Raw genomic sequence first — 21,575 nt, 5'->3', positions numbered from 1 at the left:
GACTTTATGGACTTTATGATCTCTGTAATTATAATCTGGACCTGTTCAGTGCTGACTACATTAGGATTAATTTCCCTTTCAGGGAAAGGTGCTCCAAATTGGTCTCTTTCTCTTTTTTTCTTTTTGCCAAAATTGTAACTGAAAATAAAACCATGCTTGTCAGTTCAGTTTTATCAAATGTTTAAAGAAAAGAAAAGAATTTGGACACACTGTATTTCTCAGCTTGACCTGCTAAACTATGGGAGAATAAAGGGGTCACATCAACACCCTACTTTTGCCTTGTAGTAGACATGCTGAATCAGGCTTTGGACAGAAGAAGAAAACTGAATAGAAGGCAAAGTGCCATTCCTTTTGCAGAGGAAGGATTAATATAGTATGTTAAATATGTCCTTTATTTATTTCTACAATGCAAGATCTTCTCTGTTCTCAGAAAAGTATACCTAAATCCAGTCCAGATTGTGACAAGTATGTGTGGAGGTGGATTAAATCTTTCTCCTCTACCCACCAAAAGCTGGTATGTGCTTCAAAATTAAAAAACTCTCCCCCCACCACTAGGTTCTATATTATCACTCATATCTCCTAATAAGAACTGAAGATATTTCCTAATGCTTCTGCATAAATTAGGGTTTCAGCTCAAATGACCAGTTGTCAACCACCCTTGGTAGTGCTGTTGTTGTTGTTGTTGCGTGCTGTCAAGTTGTTTCTTGACCTTTGGTGACTCAAAGGTGATAAATGGGTTGAGTTTCTTGGTGGGTAAATTGGTGCCACTGAACATCATGCACATCCATTCAGCCCATATGATCAAGTTTCTTAGTTTGGACATCTGAATATACCTAAACAGGCCTGGACATTGTTCTGAATAGAAAACGGTTTGTGTGCACAGGAAGAGAAGCCTTGAGGCAAAGATGATTCTGGAAATCTTTTTTGAACTGGTTGGTTTGCAAAATTCAAGCAATGTGCTTTGCAACAAACTGGCACAATTTGGCTTTTAGTAATTAGAAGTGTTTCCAGTAACCCCTTTGACAAGGTCAGTGTTCCTTTGCTATGTAAATATTGCAGTAGGGAATAAGGAAACGTTCTCTGAGTTAGGCTCCTGATCTTGTATGTATTGGTTTGTTTGGCTTTAGAATAGACTGGATGAACTCTATCGGCGCCTTCATGTCAAAGGAACAGAAGGTAAGGACATGTGGCAAACCTAGTAATTACACCCTGTAACCAACTGATCATATTTTTTGCTCTCTCTCTCTTAAATTTATTGTGGGGTGTGGGGGATAAATAAACTGAAATTACATATATATGTAAATCAGGATCTCCCCTCCTTTACATGTGTTCTACAGTCTTTATTGTCTTGCGTCGTGATATGACATGATGCTGATGTAGTCTTGGGATCACATGGATTAGCTCTGATCTGTGAGAACTAAGGCTGCATCCACACTTCATAAATAATCCAGTTTGGCATCACTTTAACTGCCATGGCTCAACGTTATAGAATTCTAGGGATTGTAGTTTTGTGAGACATTGAGCCTTCTCTGTCAGAGAACTCTGATACTACAACAAACTACCCTTCCTGGGATTCCATAGCACTGACCCATGCCAGGTAAAATGATGTCAAACCGGATTATTTCTGCAGTGTGGATGCAGATGAAGGTGCAGATCAGAAAGTACTGAGGCTTCATCTTTGATCCTTTGAGTGCTGACTCTGCTACAGCACCAATACTAATCTGGACAGGTGTAAAGTTGGTCATGCAGAGAAAAAGAGTTGGTTAACACCAGGGTTTTGTGCTGGAGCTCCAGTTGTTCTTGCTAGGCTTTAGTCTGTCATTTGGGCTCATTAACAATAACTACTGAGATCTGTTATAATCCAAAAAAATAAAAAACCCATAAATGTCAGTGATGTTAATATATAAATGTACATATTTAGCTTGATCCACTTTTGTTTTTAACAGCATAATTAACAAAACATTTCCCTCACTTTCTTTGGAAATCAATAGTCTTAAATATGTGAGCCCTCCTCTGAGCTTCTCCCACTTCTTAGTCAGATTGGCGTTGAAATCAAGAAATATACTGACTTCCATTAGTATAGATTTGGGAGTAGGCTGGGTAAGAGTATGTCTAGTCAGGGTATATAATGCTCACTTCTTATTTGAGGTTTTCCTTATTAGCAGTGGATGTTCTTATTTCCATGCTTGGGTAAACATTAGAAAAAACTTCCTGATGGTAAGAGGTGTTGACAGTTGGAGGTTTTAAAACAGAGGTTAGATGGCTACCTCTCAAGGATACTCTAGCTATGGATTCGGGCACTGGACTAGACAGCCTTTGAGAACTCTTATAATCTTATGAGTCTGTACAGTACTTTAGGATGATTCCAAGTGCCTCATACCATTCCTCTAAGCCTTGCTGTTCAGTAAGCAGACAGATGTTACTTTTAGCTTACCTAGAAGTGGTTTTATGTTTAATTTTAAAGTGCACCCCTAAAGTGTAACATGATTTGTACACAAATTGCTCGACACATGCTTGTCAGAGCTATGGGATTTCATAAAATCATAGAGTTGGAAGGAACCTCTTGGGCAGTCGAGTCCAACCTCCTGCTCACTATAGATCTCCAGCCAAAGCAGTGGTTCCCAAACATTGGTCCTCCAGGTACTGTATTTTGGACTTCAGTTCCCATAAGTCCTAGCCAGCTTGACCAACAGTCAGGAATACTGAGAGCTGAAGTCCAAAACATCTGCAAGACCAAAGTTTGGGAACCACTGAGCTAAAGCATTCCCAGCAGGCAGCTTCTTTTTAAAGACATCCAGAGAAAGAGACCACACCATCACTAGGTAATTAGTTCCAGTGTCAAAATTTCTTACTGTCAAGATGTTCCTTCTAATGTTCAATCAATATCTACCCTCCTGTAACTTAAAACCATTAGATTTGGCCCTACTCTAATACAGGAATTTTGGACTAACAATTATGGTAGTGAAGTCGAAGTCTTCCATGGCCAGCATCCATAGTTTTTTGTGGGTTTTTTGGTCTATGTGGCCATGTTTTAGAAGAGTTTATTCCTGACGTTTCGCCGACATCTGTGGCTGGCATCTTCTTTCTATGAAGATGCCAGCCACAGATTCCGACAAAATGTCAGGAATAAACTCTTCTAGAACATGGCCACATAGACCAAAAAACCCACAAAAAACTAATTATGGTAGTTTTATTCCTGATGGAGGGAGAAAACAAATATTCCTTCCCAGTCTTCTCCCCACATTTAAATGTCCCAAAGTGTTGTGAAGTGGAGAAAAACATGGGTTTTTTGTGCAAGAAATCCAGGCTTCTTTCATAGGAAACAGTGTTATTGTTCTTTATGTGCAAAAAACCTGTTTTTCTTTGTAGAATAATTCCATCGCAACATTTTGGGACTTTTGAATATCAGGAGAAAAATGTGCAAAATTCTTGCTGGCCGATTATTGTTCCTGACAGTTTCCTAACTGTTGGGAAACCCATTTTTTGACCAGAGAGCTAATCATTACACATTTGAGTTTCAGTTTTTAATATATTATATAAAGAATATATTAGTACTTACCAATGTGTGGCAGAGTTTTGAGGCAGCGGAATGTGTGCATACGTAAGAAATATGTGTTCTTGATTGTGGTGGTGGTATTTATAAGGATTTGTATTTAACTTCTTCATTCCAAGCACACACTCTTCTTTTAATTTACAGATAAGCACCTCCTTTATGGACGTCCTGCTGTTCTTTATCGTACAAAATACAGCATCTTGCACCACCATGACTTTGAAAGTGGCTACAGCGAAACATTTATGATGCCTCTCTGGACATCTTATACTATTTCAAAACAGGTCATTATGCTTCCCTGAAGTGGTTTGAAGAATGGAGGATTGCAGTCATCTCTAAAACATGACTGACAATGATTGGATGTCCTCCTTCACTAGTTTCATTTACAAAGAAAGCAATGAATAATTTAAGAAATGGTCTTCCCATTGAAAGAAACAAGTAATTTGTTATGTTGAAAAAAATTTGAAATTTTTTGCTTGAAATTACGTATGTGAACCCTTTTATTACGAGAGGTATGGTAATAACTATTTCACACATCACATAACTCATTTATGGCATTGGTTACCACCAGAAGTAGGAATGTCCTCTAGCTTAGAAAGATTCAGGGTCAATAGATTAATTGGCAGCTGTTTCAGACATGCTGGCTGTCAGGAGCTTTCAAGTGTGGAAACAGCAGATCAGTATAATCCTGAGGTGAGGAAGTGGCAGGAAAGGGCAGCTTCTATCTTGAAATGTGAATTTTTTAAAAAGTATGCTGGTTAAACTGGTCGATGTACTAGATGGCTCTTTGAGCTCATTCAGCAAGGCTTTCCTAATGGTTTGAGAAGAGCCTTGGCTCTCCAAAAGCCACCTTGGGTCCCATTCTGGGAGAAAGGTGGCACACAAATGAAATAAATAAATAAGGAAATAAATGTGTGTGCTCTGTGGGTACAAAACATTGTGAGAATTAGCCCTTAAAGTGTTGCTAAGGACCAAGCAAAATGTTACCTGTGCTATATATTTCCAGCTTTTGAGTGCAGGGTTATTTTTTTAATGGAAAAAAAATTGCCTGTGAAGTAGTGGAATGTTGATCCAAATTGGGAAAGCAGGCTTAAATAAAGGGATTAAAGCAGCCTACCCCACCTCTAGCATCCTAAGAATTACTAGGGGAAAATTGCACTAAAGGCAAGGGTTGTTGCATAAAAGACAAGACTCTTAGCACAAACAAAATTTTCAGAAAATAAAGAAATCTCATGATTAGTTGGTGAATATTTTTTCAGTGAAATTTCTTTATATGTGAAGATACCCTTCCTTGTCAAGGATGGGAAAATTTCTGAGCATAGCCAGAGCTATGCATGAAAGACAGTGTGTAATTTGTCCTTAAGATGGATAAAAGTTGGTAATACCTGGAATAATGGACTAGTGAAGCACTCTTTCCCCAGCTATCATAATAAATGAAAAAAAGTCTGCTTGCTGTGTATTTGAGGACCTTGAAGATCTGTGATTTAATTTGTCCAAGTAGTCCCTCCACTGATGCAGAGCATAAATATTCAAAATCTCTGTTGTGTTCCTATGACCAATTCAGCACCTAGTGTTCAGCCTTCTATTGATGACTTCTTTGCATTTAACTAAGCTAGTTCCTGGACAGTCAATATGCAGTTCTTCACAGGAGCTGTATCAGAGCTATAGGATCTTGGTAGAACCTGCCAGACCTTCTGTTCCACTGATACAGTTTTTGAGAGTCTAGAGTAACTTCCATACAATGATAAGGTGGCAGTGTAGAAGTTTGCTGATGATGGTAGTATTCCTGTTTCATAATGTGGTTTGTCTAATCAGCCTAACACATCCATGGCAGGAAATTCAGCTGAACGCAGTACAATACAGTGTTCTCAGTTAATGTTCTATTGAAGATGGAGATCTCTCATACTCTTAGGTTATATGTTTAGAAGATGTGAAGAGCAATGGAAAGAAAAATTCTTCTTTTTTCAATGCAGTCAGAGGTGTCTGGAGTCCCAGAGCACTTGGTCAATTGTGTAAGGCCTGACCTGCGTGTTTCTCCAAGCAACAGTCAGAGTTGTACAGCATACAGAGTGGACAGACAAATGTCTTATGGATTCCTATTCCCACCACGTAAGCTTATATATTAGTATCTAAGGCACAATGTCTACAGATTTTGTTGTTCACTGTCAACATATGTTGGCACAACATTGGGATTCAAAGAAGGGATGGACATGCAGAGCATTTGTTCTCTTTTGCTGATGTAGATTCTGTGGTCGATAGGGCAGGACATCACCTAATCTGAACAGCAATGTGTTCCTTTGGCCTTGGTAAAGTGGCCTGGGCAGTGTTGAAAACACCATAATTACCACAGGAGGAGGAAATATAAGTACTTTGGCTCTTTTGGCTTACATGCAATGGATGTTAAGGCGCCTGGCTGTAATGCCTGTTAAATGGCTCCAGGGAAGAAGCAGGCAAAGTGACCCAGGAACTGTCAATACTCTATCCTGAATGTTCTTAGGATGCAGAAGCAACCTATCTAGAGTCTTCCAATATGAGAGGCTATTGACTTCACTGGAGGAAGGCAAATTCTCCTTCCTTCCCCTTCACTCACAATACTATCTTCTGTTGTTGGAAATATTAACTGAAAGCTGAAGAGAACTGTGGTTTGTAACTTTCGTTTGGCTGTGCTTATTCTGGTAGAATATAATAGTGGACTGTTTCAGCTCCCAAATATTTTCTCCAAGTGTATGAGATTTCTAATACAAGTAGAGACTCAGATCCCTAGAGAATTTTCTGTTATCTATACATATAGGCTGAAGCTAGCAAGTAATTCCAGTAAACCATGCTAACATATCTGCAAAACCCAGTTGTTCAACAGAATCCATATATGATGTTGTCTTTTATTTCATTTTCAGAACTCAGTTCCTCAACAGAAGCAAAGTATGATGCATTTTTAATAACAAATGTCATTCCAATGTATCCTGCCTTCAAAAGTAGGTACCCTCTTTTTATTTTTTATTTTTGCCTTGATAAAACCTAGCTTCTAGCCCCTTTACACTTGTATCTATTATAAAATCATGGAATCATAGAATCATAGAATCGTAGAGTTGGAAGAGACCACAGGGGCCATCCAGTCCAACCCCCTGCCATGCAGGAGATCTCAATCAGAGCATACCCGACAGATGGCCATCCAGCCTCTGTTTAAAGACCTCCAAAGAAGGAGATTCCACCACACTCCGAGGGAGTGTGTTCCACTGTTGAACAGCCCTTACTGTCAGGAAGTTCCTTCTAACTATAGAGGTCATGAATAAGAGATTTTGCTGGTTTAGGGGGTTAGTTATCTTCCCTCTGCAGGACACACTTTTTTTTGTACATGTTTGTGCAGAAATAGCAATGTTTCAATCAAGGTATGTCCCCGAAGAAGCAAACATGGGCAGATTTAAAGAAACCCTTAGAATTATTAGTTCATTTCTAACCTGCTTAGGTTTAAAGAAATGCCAGTTGTAATCCAAATTCTGTTGGCACTGGAAATATTATCCGCATGATATAGAGACTGTGCTCCCCAAAGGCATGATGCCCGTGCTTAAATAATAGTTCAATGCCATTTCATAGGTTATTGGTTCCTCAACTCTGGTACATAATACCAGAAATATAATAGAATTAGATTAATATTTACCATGCAGTATTAGACAAGTGTATAGTGCCTTGTTTTCTGTCCATGCATATATTATGAAAGTTTTGAGAGCCTTTAAAAAATAAATGACATGATTGACGTAATTTAGATGATTTAAAAGTAGAGTCTCAAGGAACCACAGTTGGTGCAAATGTGCGGCTGTGTCCATAAGATCATCTGAAAAACAGAAAGAGAGGAACCCCATCTTCTTTTGCAGAGGGTAAACAATGAAGCATCTGTATAATGCCCATGCTAGTCACAGAATGGCACTGTGTATTTCTTTTGTTTGCAGATTAGATGAAGGGAGGAAAATGGAAAACCAAAATAAGGCAGTTTTTCCTTATAGGGGAACAAAATATGCATGCAGTAAACTGTAAAAAAAAATGTGCTTATCTTTCATATTCTACTCCTGATCCCTCTCCCCAAAAGGAAGATATTCCATATCTTCATTTCCAATATTTCAGGACACATACATATAGACCCAGAAAGGGTAATGATTGTTTCACTGACTTTTTAAAAAATTGTTTTTATTGAGTTTTTAAAATTATTGCTTATTTTACAGATTCAAATTAGTGTAATAATACAGCCATAAATAATGCCTGATCTACATTTTAAAGAAAACCACTATATTAACTTCTTTCTTAGGAAGTGAGGCTTTTAGAGATTTAGATTAATGTAAATATGTTAATAACCCCCTTTTATTTATTCTGGAATAAAGATCCATTTTGTTTCCAAAGATACAGAAAATCTTCATCCCATATCTAATTCTTAGGGTTAGAGCAGTTAAGTGATTTTCTTATACACTACCAAAATGCTCATTGTAAAGATGGGTTGGGGGAATATGGTAATTTAGCCAATATATTCCAAATAATTCTAATCCCTACTGAGCTGTGAAATTAATTGGGCTACCAAGTGCTCTCTCAGCTTGACCCAGAGGGTTGTTGTGGTGAGACAAAAAGATGTGGGAAAGAAGATGTTACAGTATCATATTGGAGAAAACACTGGATATATTACGCTTAATAGTGCAATACAGTGGATACTCCACATTCACTGGGTTTTGGGGCACAGAACCCTGTGAAAGTGGGAAAAATGCAAATAAGTGCCTGATTCCCACTACCTTTTAAACTGGATTGCAAATCGATTTGAACCGGTTCAAATGACCGTGGTTCCTACTTAAACTAAATTGTTGAAGTGATTCGAACATGGGGGCCATGCGCTAGACCCATTTAACCCGTGTCTTTTAGACACTGATTTTTTTCCATGTCTTTTTGGATAAATTGATTCCGCACAAGTGTGAACCAGATGTGGATCGGAATCAATTTAAATTTGCCCTTTGACTGGCTGGAGCAGGTCCATTTTGAATTGATTAATTTGTGAATGTGAACCACAAATGGGTTATTTTACTGATTTATTTATAAGTGGAAATGAGGCCATAAAAACACATCTTCTTTTTACCTGACAGAACATCTCTCTAGGAATCTCTAGGTCCCTCAGGACAACATCAGCTGGGAGAGGATAATAGAATTGTACTGGAGGACCTACAATTGCCTAGAGAAATAATTCTCTCTAGGAATCTCTAGGTTCTCTGCTACAACGTTTTGCAGAAGTTGTTCATAGAGTAATACTGGAGGTCTTAGAGATTCCTAAACAGAATCTATTAATCAAATCTGTGAATAATCAAATCAGCAAAAGTCAAAGCCGCAAATGTGGATGGAATTGCCATCCTTCATGTGAGCAAAACGTTGTAGTGTGAAGTGCTTCTAATCAAGATTTTAGGCACTTAGTTGCATTCCATTTCCTTGGTTTCCATTGTTTCTCTGTTCAGTCCTCAGTGAGTTAGATTTTGGTATAGAGAGGTTTCCAGTTTTTTTTTTCTTCTGCTTGTGTAAACTTTGGGGTTCCCTCCTATATGCCTGTTGATGCCCTCTCTCTTGCATACAGTTGATGCCATTTTGGCTATATAAACAACAGCAGTAGAGGAAGTGCATTTGTCATGTATTTAACACCTTAAAACTTCTGTGGCTGATTTTAAGATAATTTTGTATCTTTTTTAAATACAGAGGTGTGGAATTACTTCCAACGTGTTTTGGTGAAGAGATATGCCATTGAGCGGAATGGAGTCAATGTTATAAGTGGACCAATCTTTGATTATGATTTTGATGGTTTGCATGACACACCAGACAAAATAAAACTGTAAGAATTTATTCTGTTTTATGATGAAATCCTATGCATGCTTATCTAGGAGGTTTTTTTCTCTCCATTCAACACAGTAGCACTTACTCCCAGGCAAATGTGAACAGGGATATATTCCTCTTGGTGAGATTCTTATTTATTTGTGGAGAGGAATCAATGTCCCCAAAATCAATCAGAGTGGCTCAGAAAATAATCAAAATTATTCAATTTTTCTTTATAAATGAAATTAAAAGTAGTTTTTGAAAAGTTCATAGTGTACATAACCTCTGTCTAAATAGTCAAAATTACTGGTGTATAAATTTTAGCTTAAAATCCATTATAGACCAAATAGATCTAGTCTAATATGGTTTCTTTTATCTGATAATTATTATACTAACTGGTCAAAAATATATGAAGATAAATTAAAATTAAAGGGCCTAAATCTGGACTCTTTACTCCTCCTAACAGAGGAGCAGTGTTTTAAGGCAATTAAGGATTGTTTATTGAGTTGGGACTACATGATGACTTATTCCACTCCTCCCAGAGTGTGCTCCCCTTCTGTATTTGGCATTCCCCCCTATTGTGGCGAGATGCCAAAGTACTTTCAATCATTGTCCCTTCAGGCTTCGAGGAAAGCTTTCCTCTTCGCAAGGTTGAATATTCACCCTTCCTGTGTCACCAGGGGTAGATATTTGAGGACAATTGATATGTTTATGTGAACTATCCCAGATACTCTCCAACATATTATATTCTTGGCCCGCTGTATCAAAAACCGAGAGCGAAATTACACTAAGAAACTATTGGAATTGAACACTGTTTAACGGATATACCTAGTACATTTATTGGAGGATTGTAATGTAGGCCAATTTTCTAATGGAGGCAACAAAAATCTGGCACAAATTAAATAATGGTTAGAGTTTAGTGTTAGATGATTTTAAGGACGATAAAAATTTTTAAATTTTTAAAGTATTTATGTAACTATTTTAGTTTAATTTTGTATTGTATTGTTTGTTGTATATTGTCTATTGAGATGCCTAATAAAGGTTGATGGATGGATGGATGGTCAAAATTACTAAAATTAATTTCATACAGAAAAAAACTAGAGCAGGATAAAAGAATTCAGCATATAAATGGGAAGGCAGGGGCAGGTAAGAAGTCATTGTTGTTTGTAATCTAGTAAGGCAGTCTTGATTCTAAAACCTATCCAGACTGGAACAGACCTAAATAGGAAATCTAGAGGAAAATCATTCTAGGAAATCTAGAGCTGAACCACCAGCCCCCACAAGCACACCTTCCTTAGTTGAATAACTATGTCCAATAATTATTTAAAAGCAAACAGCAGAGATCTTACAGTGGTATTTGTTTCCAAAGTAGATGGGGCTATACTCTCTTTATGAGAGTAGTGTAGCATCACCTCCCACCATGTCAAACCATGGTGGTTTTTACCAGCTAAGATGCTGGTGACAGGATGGTTAAAATAGGTCTACAACAGGATATGGACTGTGCCAGTCCAATTTCTAAAGTCACCCCACCTATTCATCCAGGCCTAGTCAATCCCTCCAAGCAACTTTCCTCAAGCCATTAATCCAGATTTACTCAATTAGATTTACAGGCAGAACAGAAGCAGTTTATGGAATATCATGAAGACCCTGGAGAGGTATTTGCCTCACTCCAACTAGAACAGGTCAATAGAATCAATGTGATTTGCATAAATGTTAATTTATTTTCAGCAATTGATTCAATGGCTCTTCTCTAGTAATTTGATTCCATCCCCCGATTTCTCTCAGGGCTTACTGTTAAGGAATTCTTCTCTGGCTTGAATTTAAATCCTAGCCAGAGAAGAATTTGGAGGCTTTGCAATGCTTCCTTCCTAGTTCTGATTCTAGTACACTTTGCTGACATTTCTAATTATTTGGCAAGCTTCATTGAACCTAGAAGCCAAAACAGTTTTGTAACTCAGAGTGGGGGGGGGGCACTCGCAGTGGTGGGCTTCTCACTGTTGTTTGAGTGATTTTCCACATCTGTTCCAATACGTTTTTTGTGTGTGAGAGGATTTTGTCTTTCTGTATAATGAGGATATAACTTCTAACTTGTGGGAGTTCTTTCCTCAGAAGCTTTCCAGATGTCTTCCTTCAGAGGTGCTTGTTAAACATATATTTGAGTAACAGAAAGATCCTTTCTTCTAGGTATGTGGAAGGAAGTTCAGTCCCAGTTCCAACGCACTACTACAGTATTATAACAAGCTGTTTAGATTTTACTCAGCCAGCTGACAAGTGTGATGGGCCACTGTCTGTTCTGTCGTATATATTCCCACACCGGCCTGACAATGATGAGAGCTGCACTGTAAGTTTAAATGGACGCCTATTGCTTTTTTCTTTAAAAACCATTATACAATAACAAAAGTGTAGTAATATCTTTTAGTCAGATTTACCAAGTACACAGTACTGTACTCCAAATTCTAGAACTTGGCCTAAAGTTAAGCAAAATAAAACGTTTAGACAATCCTGTTGTAGTGGTGTCCAGAGCAGGGGTGGAGTACATTACAAAACATGCACAGAAGGAATATAAAGCAGTGTAGCAGAGCACTCTATGAAGATATATCTTAATCCTCATGCTGCTAGTCCGGAGACAGGAATCACATTGTGTAGCTTCTGTTCTTCCCTCTTCAGTTCCTTTCTCTGTCCTTGTATTTCGGTTCATTTCACATTATTCCTTGGGTATCTCTGAGTAGTTTTTCTATCATTCAAATCTTTCTCTAGAAATGTTCTTTTAAAAATTCTTCTATCTTTTCCTTCAGTTCTTCTGAGTCATTGAAATAGAAGACAATAAGGAAAACAAAAAAAGAAAGTTAAAGCAGAAAATTGGAATTACAGAAGAAAGCTATCCAGCTTTTGGAAACAGTGAAAGAGCCACTCTTACACCAGAGTCACATAACTTATCAGCTGGCAAATTCCAAAGTTAAAGGGAGAAGCAGAATTTTAAAAACATATTTAACAGGTCTAGAGATAGTGAGACCAAAGAATTGGATATTGGCATTCAGAATCAGCACAGAGAAACTGACACTCTTTGGGTGTTACCAGCCACTTTCACGCTGCAATCCTGCAAGCTAAAACAAAATGGCAAAATATATTTTGGAGCACCTACTCCCTTCCCACCTGGTCCCTTAACCTTGCCCTCCATACCTTATGTCTTACTCAGCATGCCTTTAGCCCCCCCCCAAATTGTGCAATTACAGAGCTCTGCAGCTCCAATTTAAGCTTTTAATTTTTTTTTTTTTTTAAATGGAGGCTTTGGAGCTCCAAAATTGTGTGGAAAATGCAGTTGTTTCACCTTCTAGTAATATTAATCAGTAATAGCTTCTTTCAGGTTTGTGCAAAAATACATAGGTAAAGGTAAAGATAGTCAGTTGACATGAATGTCTAGTCATAACCGACTGTAGGCGGTGGTGCTCATCTCCGTTACTAAGCCAAAGAGCCATTGTTGTCCAAGGACTGCTCTGGTGCTCATGTGGCCAGCATGACTGCACCAAACACTGTTATCTTCCCACTCAGAAGTGGTCCCTATTTATCTACTTGCATGTGCATGCTTTCAAACTGCTAGGTTGGCAGAAGCTCATGGACTAGTAACAGGAGCTCACCCCCGTCATGCAGCACTTGGGCCTCGAACTGCCAACCTTCTGATCTTCTGATAATCAGAACTGGTGTCTTGACCACTAAGCCACTGCATCCTTGTTCCCATATCTGGATGATATTCTTTTCAAAGAGGAACCAGGATGAAAGGGACCCTCAAGATTGTTGGATTCCTTGTCTTCAGAGGGATTTGTACTGAAATACATGAGCACAGGCTGGACCACCATCCATTAAGGGTGCTATTGTTTGGGGATGGGGAAACTTTGACTCTGCAGATGTTTGACTCCAGCTCCCAACAGCCCCAGCTGGCATGGACAGTGGTTATGGATGATGGAAGTGATAGTCCATCAATATTCAGAGAGTTGGCCATAGTTACATTCTATTCTGAACATGAGGGTGGACTTCCAAATATATTTCTGTGACATATTAACATATAAAAGAGCTGCTTGTCACAATCATAACATTCAATGGACCCAAATTCTATTCTACTCTAGTTTACTCTTTCCCTATATATGTATATAAAATGCATATGGGCATTTGTACACATACTCAACCTTTATTAAATACTTTGGGGTCTCTGATGTGCTTTCTTCACAGGTTGTGCTCATTAAGTGTGTTTACGCAGTAAGGGTTTTCCATTGGGACAGGCAACCAGGCAGCTGCTTGTTGCCATCTGCTTCTATTGACTTAAGTTGCAAGGAGAGATTTGTGCTCTGCTTTAGTTTGGATGAGCCACTTAAAATCGCATCCATCAGAACTTTATTACAGACATGTAGCTCCATAATAATTAATCACTATAAATAGTGCTAGTATTAATCTCTAGAGTGCTTATTTCTCTACTCCTTTTCCAAAGTGGAAAGAGGAAGTAAGACAGAGAAGGCATGAATGCAAGTACAGTTATATGTACTCTAGCAGCAGACTGCCTGTTCTGTCTTATGGGTAATGAAGCCCATATAAATAAAGGTCACAAATAACAAGCATGCATGGCTAGGTGGGCAACTGGGTGTTTTTATAGACTCCCTTTGGAATTACTTGCAAGGCTTCACTAATGAATCCACATAGGTATAATGATAGAAATGTTATGAGTTCTTTGTGGATGGACAACCAGCAGTTGCATTTACTTTCAGAACACCAAGCAAACTCATTCTGCATCCTAGCCCTAAGAAAACAGCCATCTCAGGCAGCACACGTTGTGACATGGAGAACAGCTATGAGGTGTTGAAGGGCAAAGCTGTCTGTGCTTTGTTCTTGCCCTCAATCCTCTAAGCAAGACTGCTGCTCTCAAGGGTGATGGAGGATGTTCTGCTACCAGTGTTGATTCCCAGCTAGTCTGGCAGGTATTTTCTCCATGGTGTGACAAGCCTGCTGCCTTGGTTTCCCACCGCAAGACATAAATTGAGTGGGGGCTTTGGCATACCATGGGCCCTTGGTATCCACTGGGGTTTGGTTCTAGGAACCACCCTTGGATATCAAAATCTGTGCATGCTCATGTCCTATTAAATACAGTATAATGACATAGTAAAATGGTGTCCCTTATATAATATGGGAAAATCAAGGTTTGCTCTATATTCAAGCCATGGATTTGCTCTATATTCAAGCCATGGATGGTTGAATCTGTGAGTAAAGAACCAGTGGATACAGAGGGCCAACTATATTACCATATGTTCAAGTCTGTACTTTTAAGGAGTGTAGCTGAAGCAAATGATAGAACTCATGTATCACACGAAGGAGATCAGGAGTTTATCCCCTGAATATCCCTGATAAATCACGTAATTATGCATAACAATTTCACATGACTTCACACAAAACCTGCCACTGAAGTGGTCACAAAGAAGCATTAATATGCACCTTTTTACTTTCGGGATTTCAGCGACAATGCATTTTCTATATTGCTTTATTTGCACAATTCTGTATGATAATCATGCACACAATTACTCTCCATTTCTGCTTCATTTGGGGGATGCTTAAAATGTGCTTTAATCTCTCTTTAATGTCAAAATCAGATCCAGTGATCAACTCCATAGAGGATTTTCCTAAACCTCAACTTGCCTTGGATTTTAAAGATGGTTTCAAATAACATGGCACCACCTAGTGGCCATGTATACTGTCTCCTAATATGGCACTAGCATTCATATGGGGAGTCAATCATCTTCAATCTGATCATGAGGTGAAGCCAGTCTTTACTGTCCAACAGCAGTAATGACACTGCTCCATATCCTGATCATGTGATTTTTTTTAAAAAATTAAGCTTCACATGTACAGATTTTTTTAATAATAATCATCTTGTTAAATATTTCCATGACACACTGATTTTCAAATTGTAATGAATGTGGAGTAGTGTGTTTACTGTTTGTATGTGCCAGAAACAGAGCCACTCCTTATGTTAAAATCAGAAGAGTAGTAGCGACTGTACTTAATCCAAAATTGAGGACCCTGTGGTCTTCCAAATGTTGGATTCTAATTCCCATCAGCCTCTGCCAGCATGGTCAGTTATGAGAGATGATAATAGCCCTCCCCCCATCCACCATCTTGAGGGGAGAGAAGCAGGCAAGAAACAACAGGCCTCTGCCTGCCAAGAAGAAGAGCCCTCCTCCCGACAACCATCTTGAGGGGAGAGAAGCAGAGTCATGATGTGTTATGTGTTGTTAATCTGATATTGGAAACCGCTTTGATCGTCCACGGAAAAGCGGTATACAAATAAAGCTTATTATTATTATTATTATTATTATTATTATTAGTTGTTCATCAACATTTGGAGGGCCATAGATTTTCAGTACCTATCCTAAATGGAGGATAGGAAAGGAGTTTTATCTCCCCCTCTTGTTTTTTTTTGGGTGCTGGTTTGATACCAACTTGTATTTTTTGTTTTGTTAAGAAGTGGGTTAAAACAATAGCTGACTAAAGAAGAACTTGTGTTGCAGCAAAAACTTACTGAATGCATGGCAAAACAAGGAATGGCTAACATTGAGTCAAAGTATTGATCAATCAAGCTCAATGCTGGCTGGCAAAAGCTCCCCAAAGCTACATTTTTTCTAGATCAATTTAGGATATCCTCTGACTAAACTTGGAACCTTCTTAATGCTTTCATGCATGCATTTTGTCCCTGATCTATAGGGCTTTCCCCCCATGTTATTGAAAATCAAAGGCCATTGGCCATATTGTTTGGGAGATTCTGTGGGTTGTAATCCAATTTTTCCCCAAGCTGCAAGAGACCACAGTGCAAGAGCCAGGTGGGAAAGACTTTTCTGGAAAAGTGTTTTTCACAATTTGGGTTGTGAAAAGCCTTGTACTTGTGACTTGGTGATTCCTCATTTTATGGGAAGAGCAAGAGAAAGCCCTGAGAAGTCACAAGTAACATACCACCCTGAACATATTCAATCTTATTTTGGAAGCCGAACAGGACAGGACCTGGTTAGTACTTGGATAGGAGACCAGGGATCTTCAGGTAGGGCTTCAAAAGAATCTTTTCTCAAACCCTGCAGAGCTGCTGCCAGTCAGTACTGAATTCAATGGATAAGTGGGTCTGGTTCAGTATAAAGCAGCTTCTGTGTCCTTGTGACCTACCTTAAGGTCCAGGTAGCTTAGTAATGGACTCAAAGTATTCCATAACTTCCAACAGTCCAGGTATGGCAGGGACAGTCTTGACTAATCCTTTGCTATCCCACTTTTTCAGCTGCTTTTAAAATGTCTCAGTTTTGCTCTTCTTTTCCCCCTTTCCTCTCAGCTTACTTCATTTCTGCAGTTGCAAGCAATAGAAATAGCAAGTACATTTCTATATCGCTTATGAATGCACTTAAGCACTTCCTAAGCAGTTTACAATGTGTAAACTAATTGCCTCCAATAGGCTGGGTACTCATTTTAGCCACCTCGGAAGGATGCAAGCCTGAGTCAAGCTTGAGCCCTTGGATGGTACAGTATTGAACTTGCAACCTTGCAGTTTGTGAGTGGCTCTAGTATAGGCATTTAACCAATGTGCCACCAGAGCTGCAAACTGACTTCAAAGTGAAAAAGTAGTTTACACTCAATTAACTTAGTTGAGGGCAGGAGAAAGGAAGAGATGGAATCTTGCCCTTTCCAGAAGACTCAGGCAAAAGCAAACCACACTGTACACTGTAGCTTGTTTAAGGGCTTTATCACACGGGGGGAAATCAGGAATTTAAAAAGACATTTTCCTGGGACATTTGTGCAATCGTGGGAAAGATTTTCCCATGACATTATGCTTAGAGAGCACTTACCCTGGGAAGAGCCATGAATGCTCCAGCCACAAATCATTCATGGAAAAATCCTGTGAACGATTTGTTGAAGCATTCCTGGTGCTTCCCAGGATAAATCCTCCCTAAATGCAATGTGTGGGAAAACCTTTCCTGCAATTGTGCAAATGTCCCAGGAAAATACCTTTTTAAACCCCCGATTTCCCCCCAGTTTTCCCCATGTGATAAAGTCCTTAGCTTGTGTGTTTTTCTTCATTAATAGCTTTTGCCCTCTTGGCCACAGTCTGATGTTGCTTGGCCACTTGTACCCTGGTTTTCATGTATGAAATGTAGAGGGGGGGTATGGTTCTCAATACCTACTTTACTGTATATTCTTCTTGACAAATGATGTCCTGTATCTGTAAAGATCATGCTTCAAACAAATTATTATGGAAAGAACATCCTCTTTAGAAGGGAGAGTCCAATCTAAATCAAGCTGCCTTTCAATTCCAGAATTTCTCTGAGGATGAATCCCATTGGATCGAAGATCTGTTGAAAATGCACACTGCCCGAGTTCGTGACATTGAGCAGCTTACCAGCTTGGACTTCTTCCGGAAGACTAGCCGAAGCTACACAGAAATCCTTTCTCTAAAGACATATCTGCATACATTTGAAAGTGAAATTTAACCTGCTCTTAAACTCAGTCAGTCCATCCATCCTCTCATGAAGTGGTGTATATTTTTATATTATATTTATTAATTTGAAACAGGACATTAAAATTATTAGTGTGGTTTAATAATCTTGCATCAAATCTTAAATATATTAAAAGATGTGTCAGTTGTTCTTGATTCTTTAATGTAGGGCATATGGTTTGGTCTTCTTGGAAGAGAACTCTTGGGGCCTCTTGGTCAAGGCTTTCTAAAATGGTGCTGCAGAATCAGTTACTTACTTTGAGGAAACTTAATATTTTTCCAGCACTCCCTTGCCTCATTTTTTTTAGTCCTGTACTGTGTATCAAACGTGTAAAATGACAATTACTATTAACTATGTGATAGACATATTTAAGCTCCATAGAGAATAGAAACTTAAATATAATAAAATCACACATTCAGTTTTTTACTTTGTGTTCCTTTCTCACACAGTATTTTTTAATAACCAGGTGTTTAACTTTTAATCTGGCTTTCCAGCCTGTGCAAAAACAGAGCACAAACTACTGTGCAAATGTAAAATTATGTTATGAATGTGTACATATATACAGAAAGCCGAGGCTTCCAACTTCTAATGTTGTTTTTTTAAAAGCAAACAGGTAAGTGGGCATAGCATTGGGCCAGGGCATGAGGCTGTAATACCATAGTCCATCTTTACCTAATTTGCCACCCTCTGAATGTCTTGGACTACAATCCCAATCAGCATGGCTAGCAATGGGAGTTGTAGGGTAAAATCTGGAAGACATCAAGTTGGGAAAGGCCACTCTAGCCCTATGCAATTTCTTCTTTACCAATATCCCAATGGACCTAGTCTGCCCTTCATTCTAATATTTTACTTTAAGTGATGAATTTTGTGAATTCTGTTGAATTTTTTAAAAAATAAACTAAAGTGAAAATCTCCCTTTAGTGAATCTACACCTGCCAAATTAAAAGGGTACAGATATTCCCATCATAAAGAGGACAGTGTTGTCCTTGTTTGCCATATAGATGTTGAAGAATCTCTCAGGAAAAAACAGTGCCATCACAAACATGAACAATGTTGAATGCATAGAAATTCAAACTCAGTGAAGCAGTCAAAATCCCTGAGTTTGGATGGAGACATCTGGCAGTTTCTGTTTTGAACCCACACTCAGTTTGAGATTTTTTCCCCATGCTGCATTTGAAGAAATTAAGAAATTCATTCATTCACTCTCTCTCTCTCTCTCTCTCACTCACACACACACACACACACACACAGTATGACAATGTGCTTCAGTAAACACAAGTTTGCAATTCTGACCAGTGAGCTGTACTAACCAGTGGACATGCATTTTAGTTCAGAACATCACAACTACTTTGATTTCTCTGTGTTTGGTACGGAGGTGCCATCAGTTTCAGGAAGTTTGGACAAAAGGGAGAATTTCTGGATTCACTGAATTAAGACTTAAACATTAGGAAGACCTTTTCATTTTTTTCTTTTTCACTTTAAGGGTTGTTTGATAGTTGAGTAGATTGCCTTATAGGGTCTTTAAACAGAGACTGTGTGGGCATTTTTCAGGAGTGTATTAGCTGTATATTTCTGCATGGCAGGGGATTGAACTAGATGGCCCTTGTGGCTCTTAAGATTCTATTATTCTAAGACTTGCCTCAACCTAGTGTTCTAAGCTGCCACTTTGGATATGGCTCAGTCTTTAGCAACTGAGAAAGATGAAACATTTTGCTCATTTTAGCTTTTTTTTAAAAAGTTCTTTGTCAATCTCTCAGCAATTGTCAAAAAGAGCTAAAAATATATTAATTCAAAGATTACAGCCATGTTTGTCTGTAGGATTAGCATGTAGGGAAATCTTGTAGCTCCTTTGAGACTAACTGAAAGAAAGAAGTTGGCAACATGAGCTTTTGTAAACTACAGTTTATTTGCTCAGATGCATTTGGTGGCCAGATACATTTAGTGAGGAAGTAGACTGTAGTCCACGAAAGATCATGCTGCCAACTTTTTGCTTTCAGTCTCAAAGGTGCTACAAGAACTCGCTACATTAAAAAAAATATGAAAAGAGCATATGAACACAAATCTTCTCTGAAAGAAAGACATGGGAGTCATGTGACTCTCCAGAGGATGTTGGACTGCAATTCCTGGTACAGAAAATAGCATAGAAAATGGTGAGGAATACTAGGAGCTGTAGCCTGCCATCTGGAGCACTACATGATTTATTCTATGATTCTATGAATCTATACCTTTGCCATAGAGCAACCAGTCTCAAGCCCTCCAGCCAGTGGATGACTACTTTATTGTGGGTAGGCAAAACTATACTATCATAGTTAAGCTTCTTGTACTCACAGGTGAAAACAGTCATTCTTATGGACATATTCAAGTTCTGCATCCTGGGTTGTCAGTATCCTCCTGTAGAAATGTTGAGTGAAATCTGGCCAAAACTGCTGAATGCTTCAGAATAGCAATCTGATATGAAGCAAGAAATTTCTCATGCTTTGGCGGGGATCCTGATGAGTCACACTTTTAGTTACACTCATATCAGTCCTAACCTTGGATTGCAGTGGGTCTTTTTCTGGCTCTAACCCAGTAACATTTTTATTTGTGTTTCAAAAATGTTAAAACACCAGCTGTTTCTACAAATGACCTTTGCTCTAAATACTTCTTTTTTTTTTTAAATCCAGTTATTTTGGTTCTGTTGTTTCTGCATTTCCATTTCTGAGCTATGTTGGCATAGATCAACAAAAAGGAGAAATGAAACTTTTCCAACTTTGGTCTAAAATTTAGGTGCGGTGTTCTGTCTTGTATCCAATTGTACCCAGTGAAAGTGAAAGTCCATTTGTATGGTTCATCCCCATGATATTAGCCTGGAGAAGAGAAGGTTAAGTGGTGATACAATAGCCTTGTTTATATATTTGAGGGGATGTCATATTGAGGATGGAGCAAACTTGTTTTCTGCTGTTCCAGAGAATATGATGCAGAACAATGGATGCAAGCTACAGGATAAGAGCTTCCACCTCAACATTAGGAGGAACCTCCTGACAGTAAGTGCTGTTTGACGGTGGAACAAACTCCCTCGGAGTGGAGTGGAGTGGAGTCTCCTTCCTTGGAGGTCTTTAAACAGAGGCTGGATGGCCATCTGTTGGATATGCTTTGATTGAGATTTCCTGCATGGAAGAATAGGGTTGGACTAGATGGCCCTTGGAGTCTCTTCCTACTCTAGGATTCTATGACATGCCACCAATCCCTATTCCTATTAGGAACAGGAATTATCCTATTTCATAATGGGAGGGGGGAAATCCCATTTCCTGTGCTGTTTTAGAAGGTTCTCATCCCACTTCCAAGGTGAAGCAACTTCATGCAGCATTATTAGGAGGGATACAGCTTGGAAATGTTAGGAATCCCACAGCTATCATTTGAGGATTCTGGGGGGATTGTTATTGTTAACTGCCCTCAGATTTACCCCAACTCATGGCGACCCTGGGAATGAAACATCTCCAAGACCCCTATCCTCCACTGCTCTGCTTAGGTCCTGTAAATTCATATCCATGACCTCCTAATAGTCTACCCATTTAGCATTCTGTCTTCCCCTCTTTCTACCTTGCTCCACCTTTCTAGTATTATGGCTTCAGTTTGATCATCTTGGCTTCCAGGGCGAGTTCAGGTTTAATCTGTTCAAGGACCGTTTGTTTGTCATTTTGGCCATCCAC

At 38.8% G+C, this 21,575-nt stretch overlaps 1 protein-coding gene across 3 annotated transcripts in view; it reads left to right on the top strand.

Moving 5' to 3' along the window:
* Nucleotides 1-18,310, top strand: part of ENPP2 (ectonucleotide pyrophosphatase/phosphodiesterase 2) — an 82,322-nt gene extending 64,012 nt beyond the window's left edge. For all 3 annotated transcript variants that reach the window (XM_042463601.1, XM_042463600.1, XM_042463599.1), the window contains 7 exons: nucleotides 1,128-1,176; nucleotides 3,698-3,834; nucleotides 5,524-5,659; nucleotides 6,445-6,522; nucleotides 9,263-9,395; nucleotides 11,561-11,717; nucleotides 17,707-18,310. In XM_042463601.1, coding sequence (XP_042319535.1) covers nucleotides 1,128-1,176; nucleotides 3,698-3,834; nucleotides 5,524-5,659; nucleotides 6,445-6,522; nucleotides 9,263-9,395; nucleotides 11,561-11,717; nucleotides 17,707-17,880 — 864 coding nt within the window. In that variant the 3' untranslated portion in view covers nucleotides 17,881-18,310. The remainder of the gene's footprint in view (nucleotides 1-1,127; nucleotides 1,177-3,697; nucleotides 3,835-5,523; nucleotides 5,660-6,444; nucleotides 6,523-9,262; nucleotides 9,396-11,560; nucleotides 11,718-17,706) is intronic.
* The last annotated feature ends 3,265 nt before the right edge of the window (nucleotides 18,311-21,575 follow it).

Source organism: Sceloporus undulatus, chromosome 4, assembly GCF_019175285.1.
Source record: "Sceloporus undulatus isolate JIND9_A2432 ecotype Alabama chromosome 4, SceUnd_v1.1, whole genome shotgun sequence".
In the NCBI taxonomy this organism is placed as follows: Eukaryota; Metazoa; Chordata; class Lepidosauria; order Squamata; family Phrynosomatidae; genus Sceloporus; species Sceloporus undulatus.
This window is presented reverse-complemented; position numbering and strand designations above follow the sequence as displayed.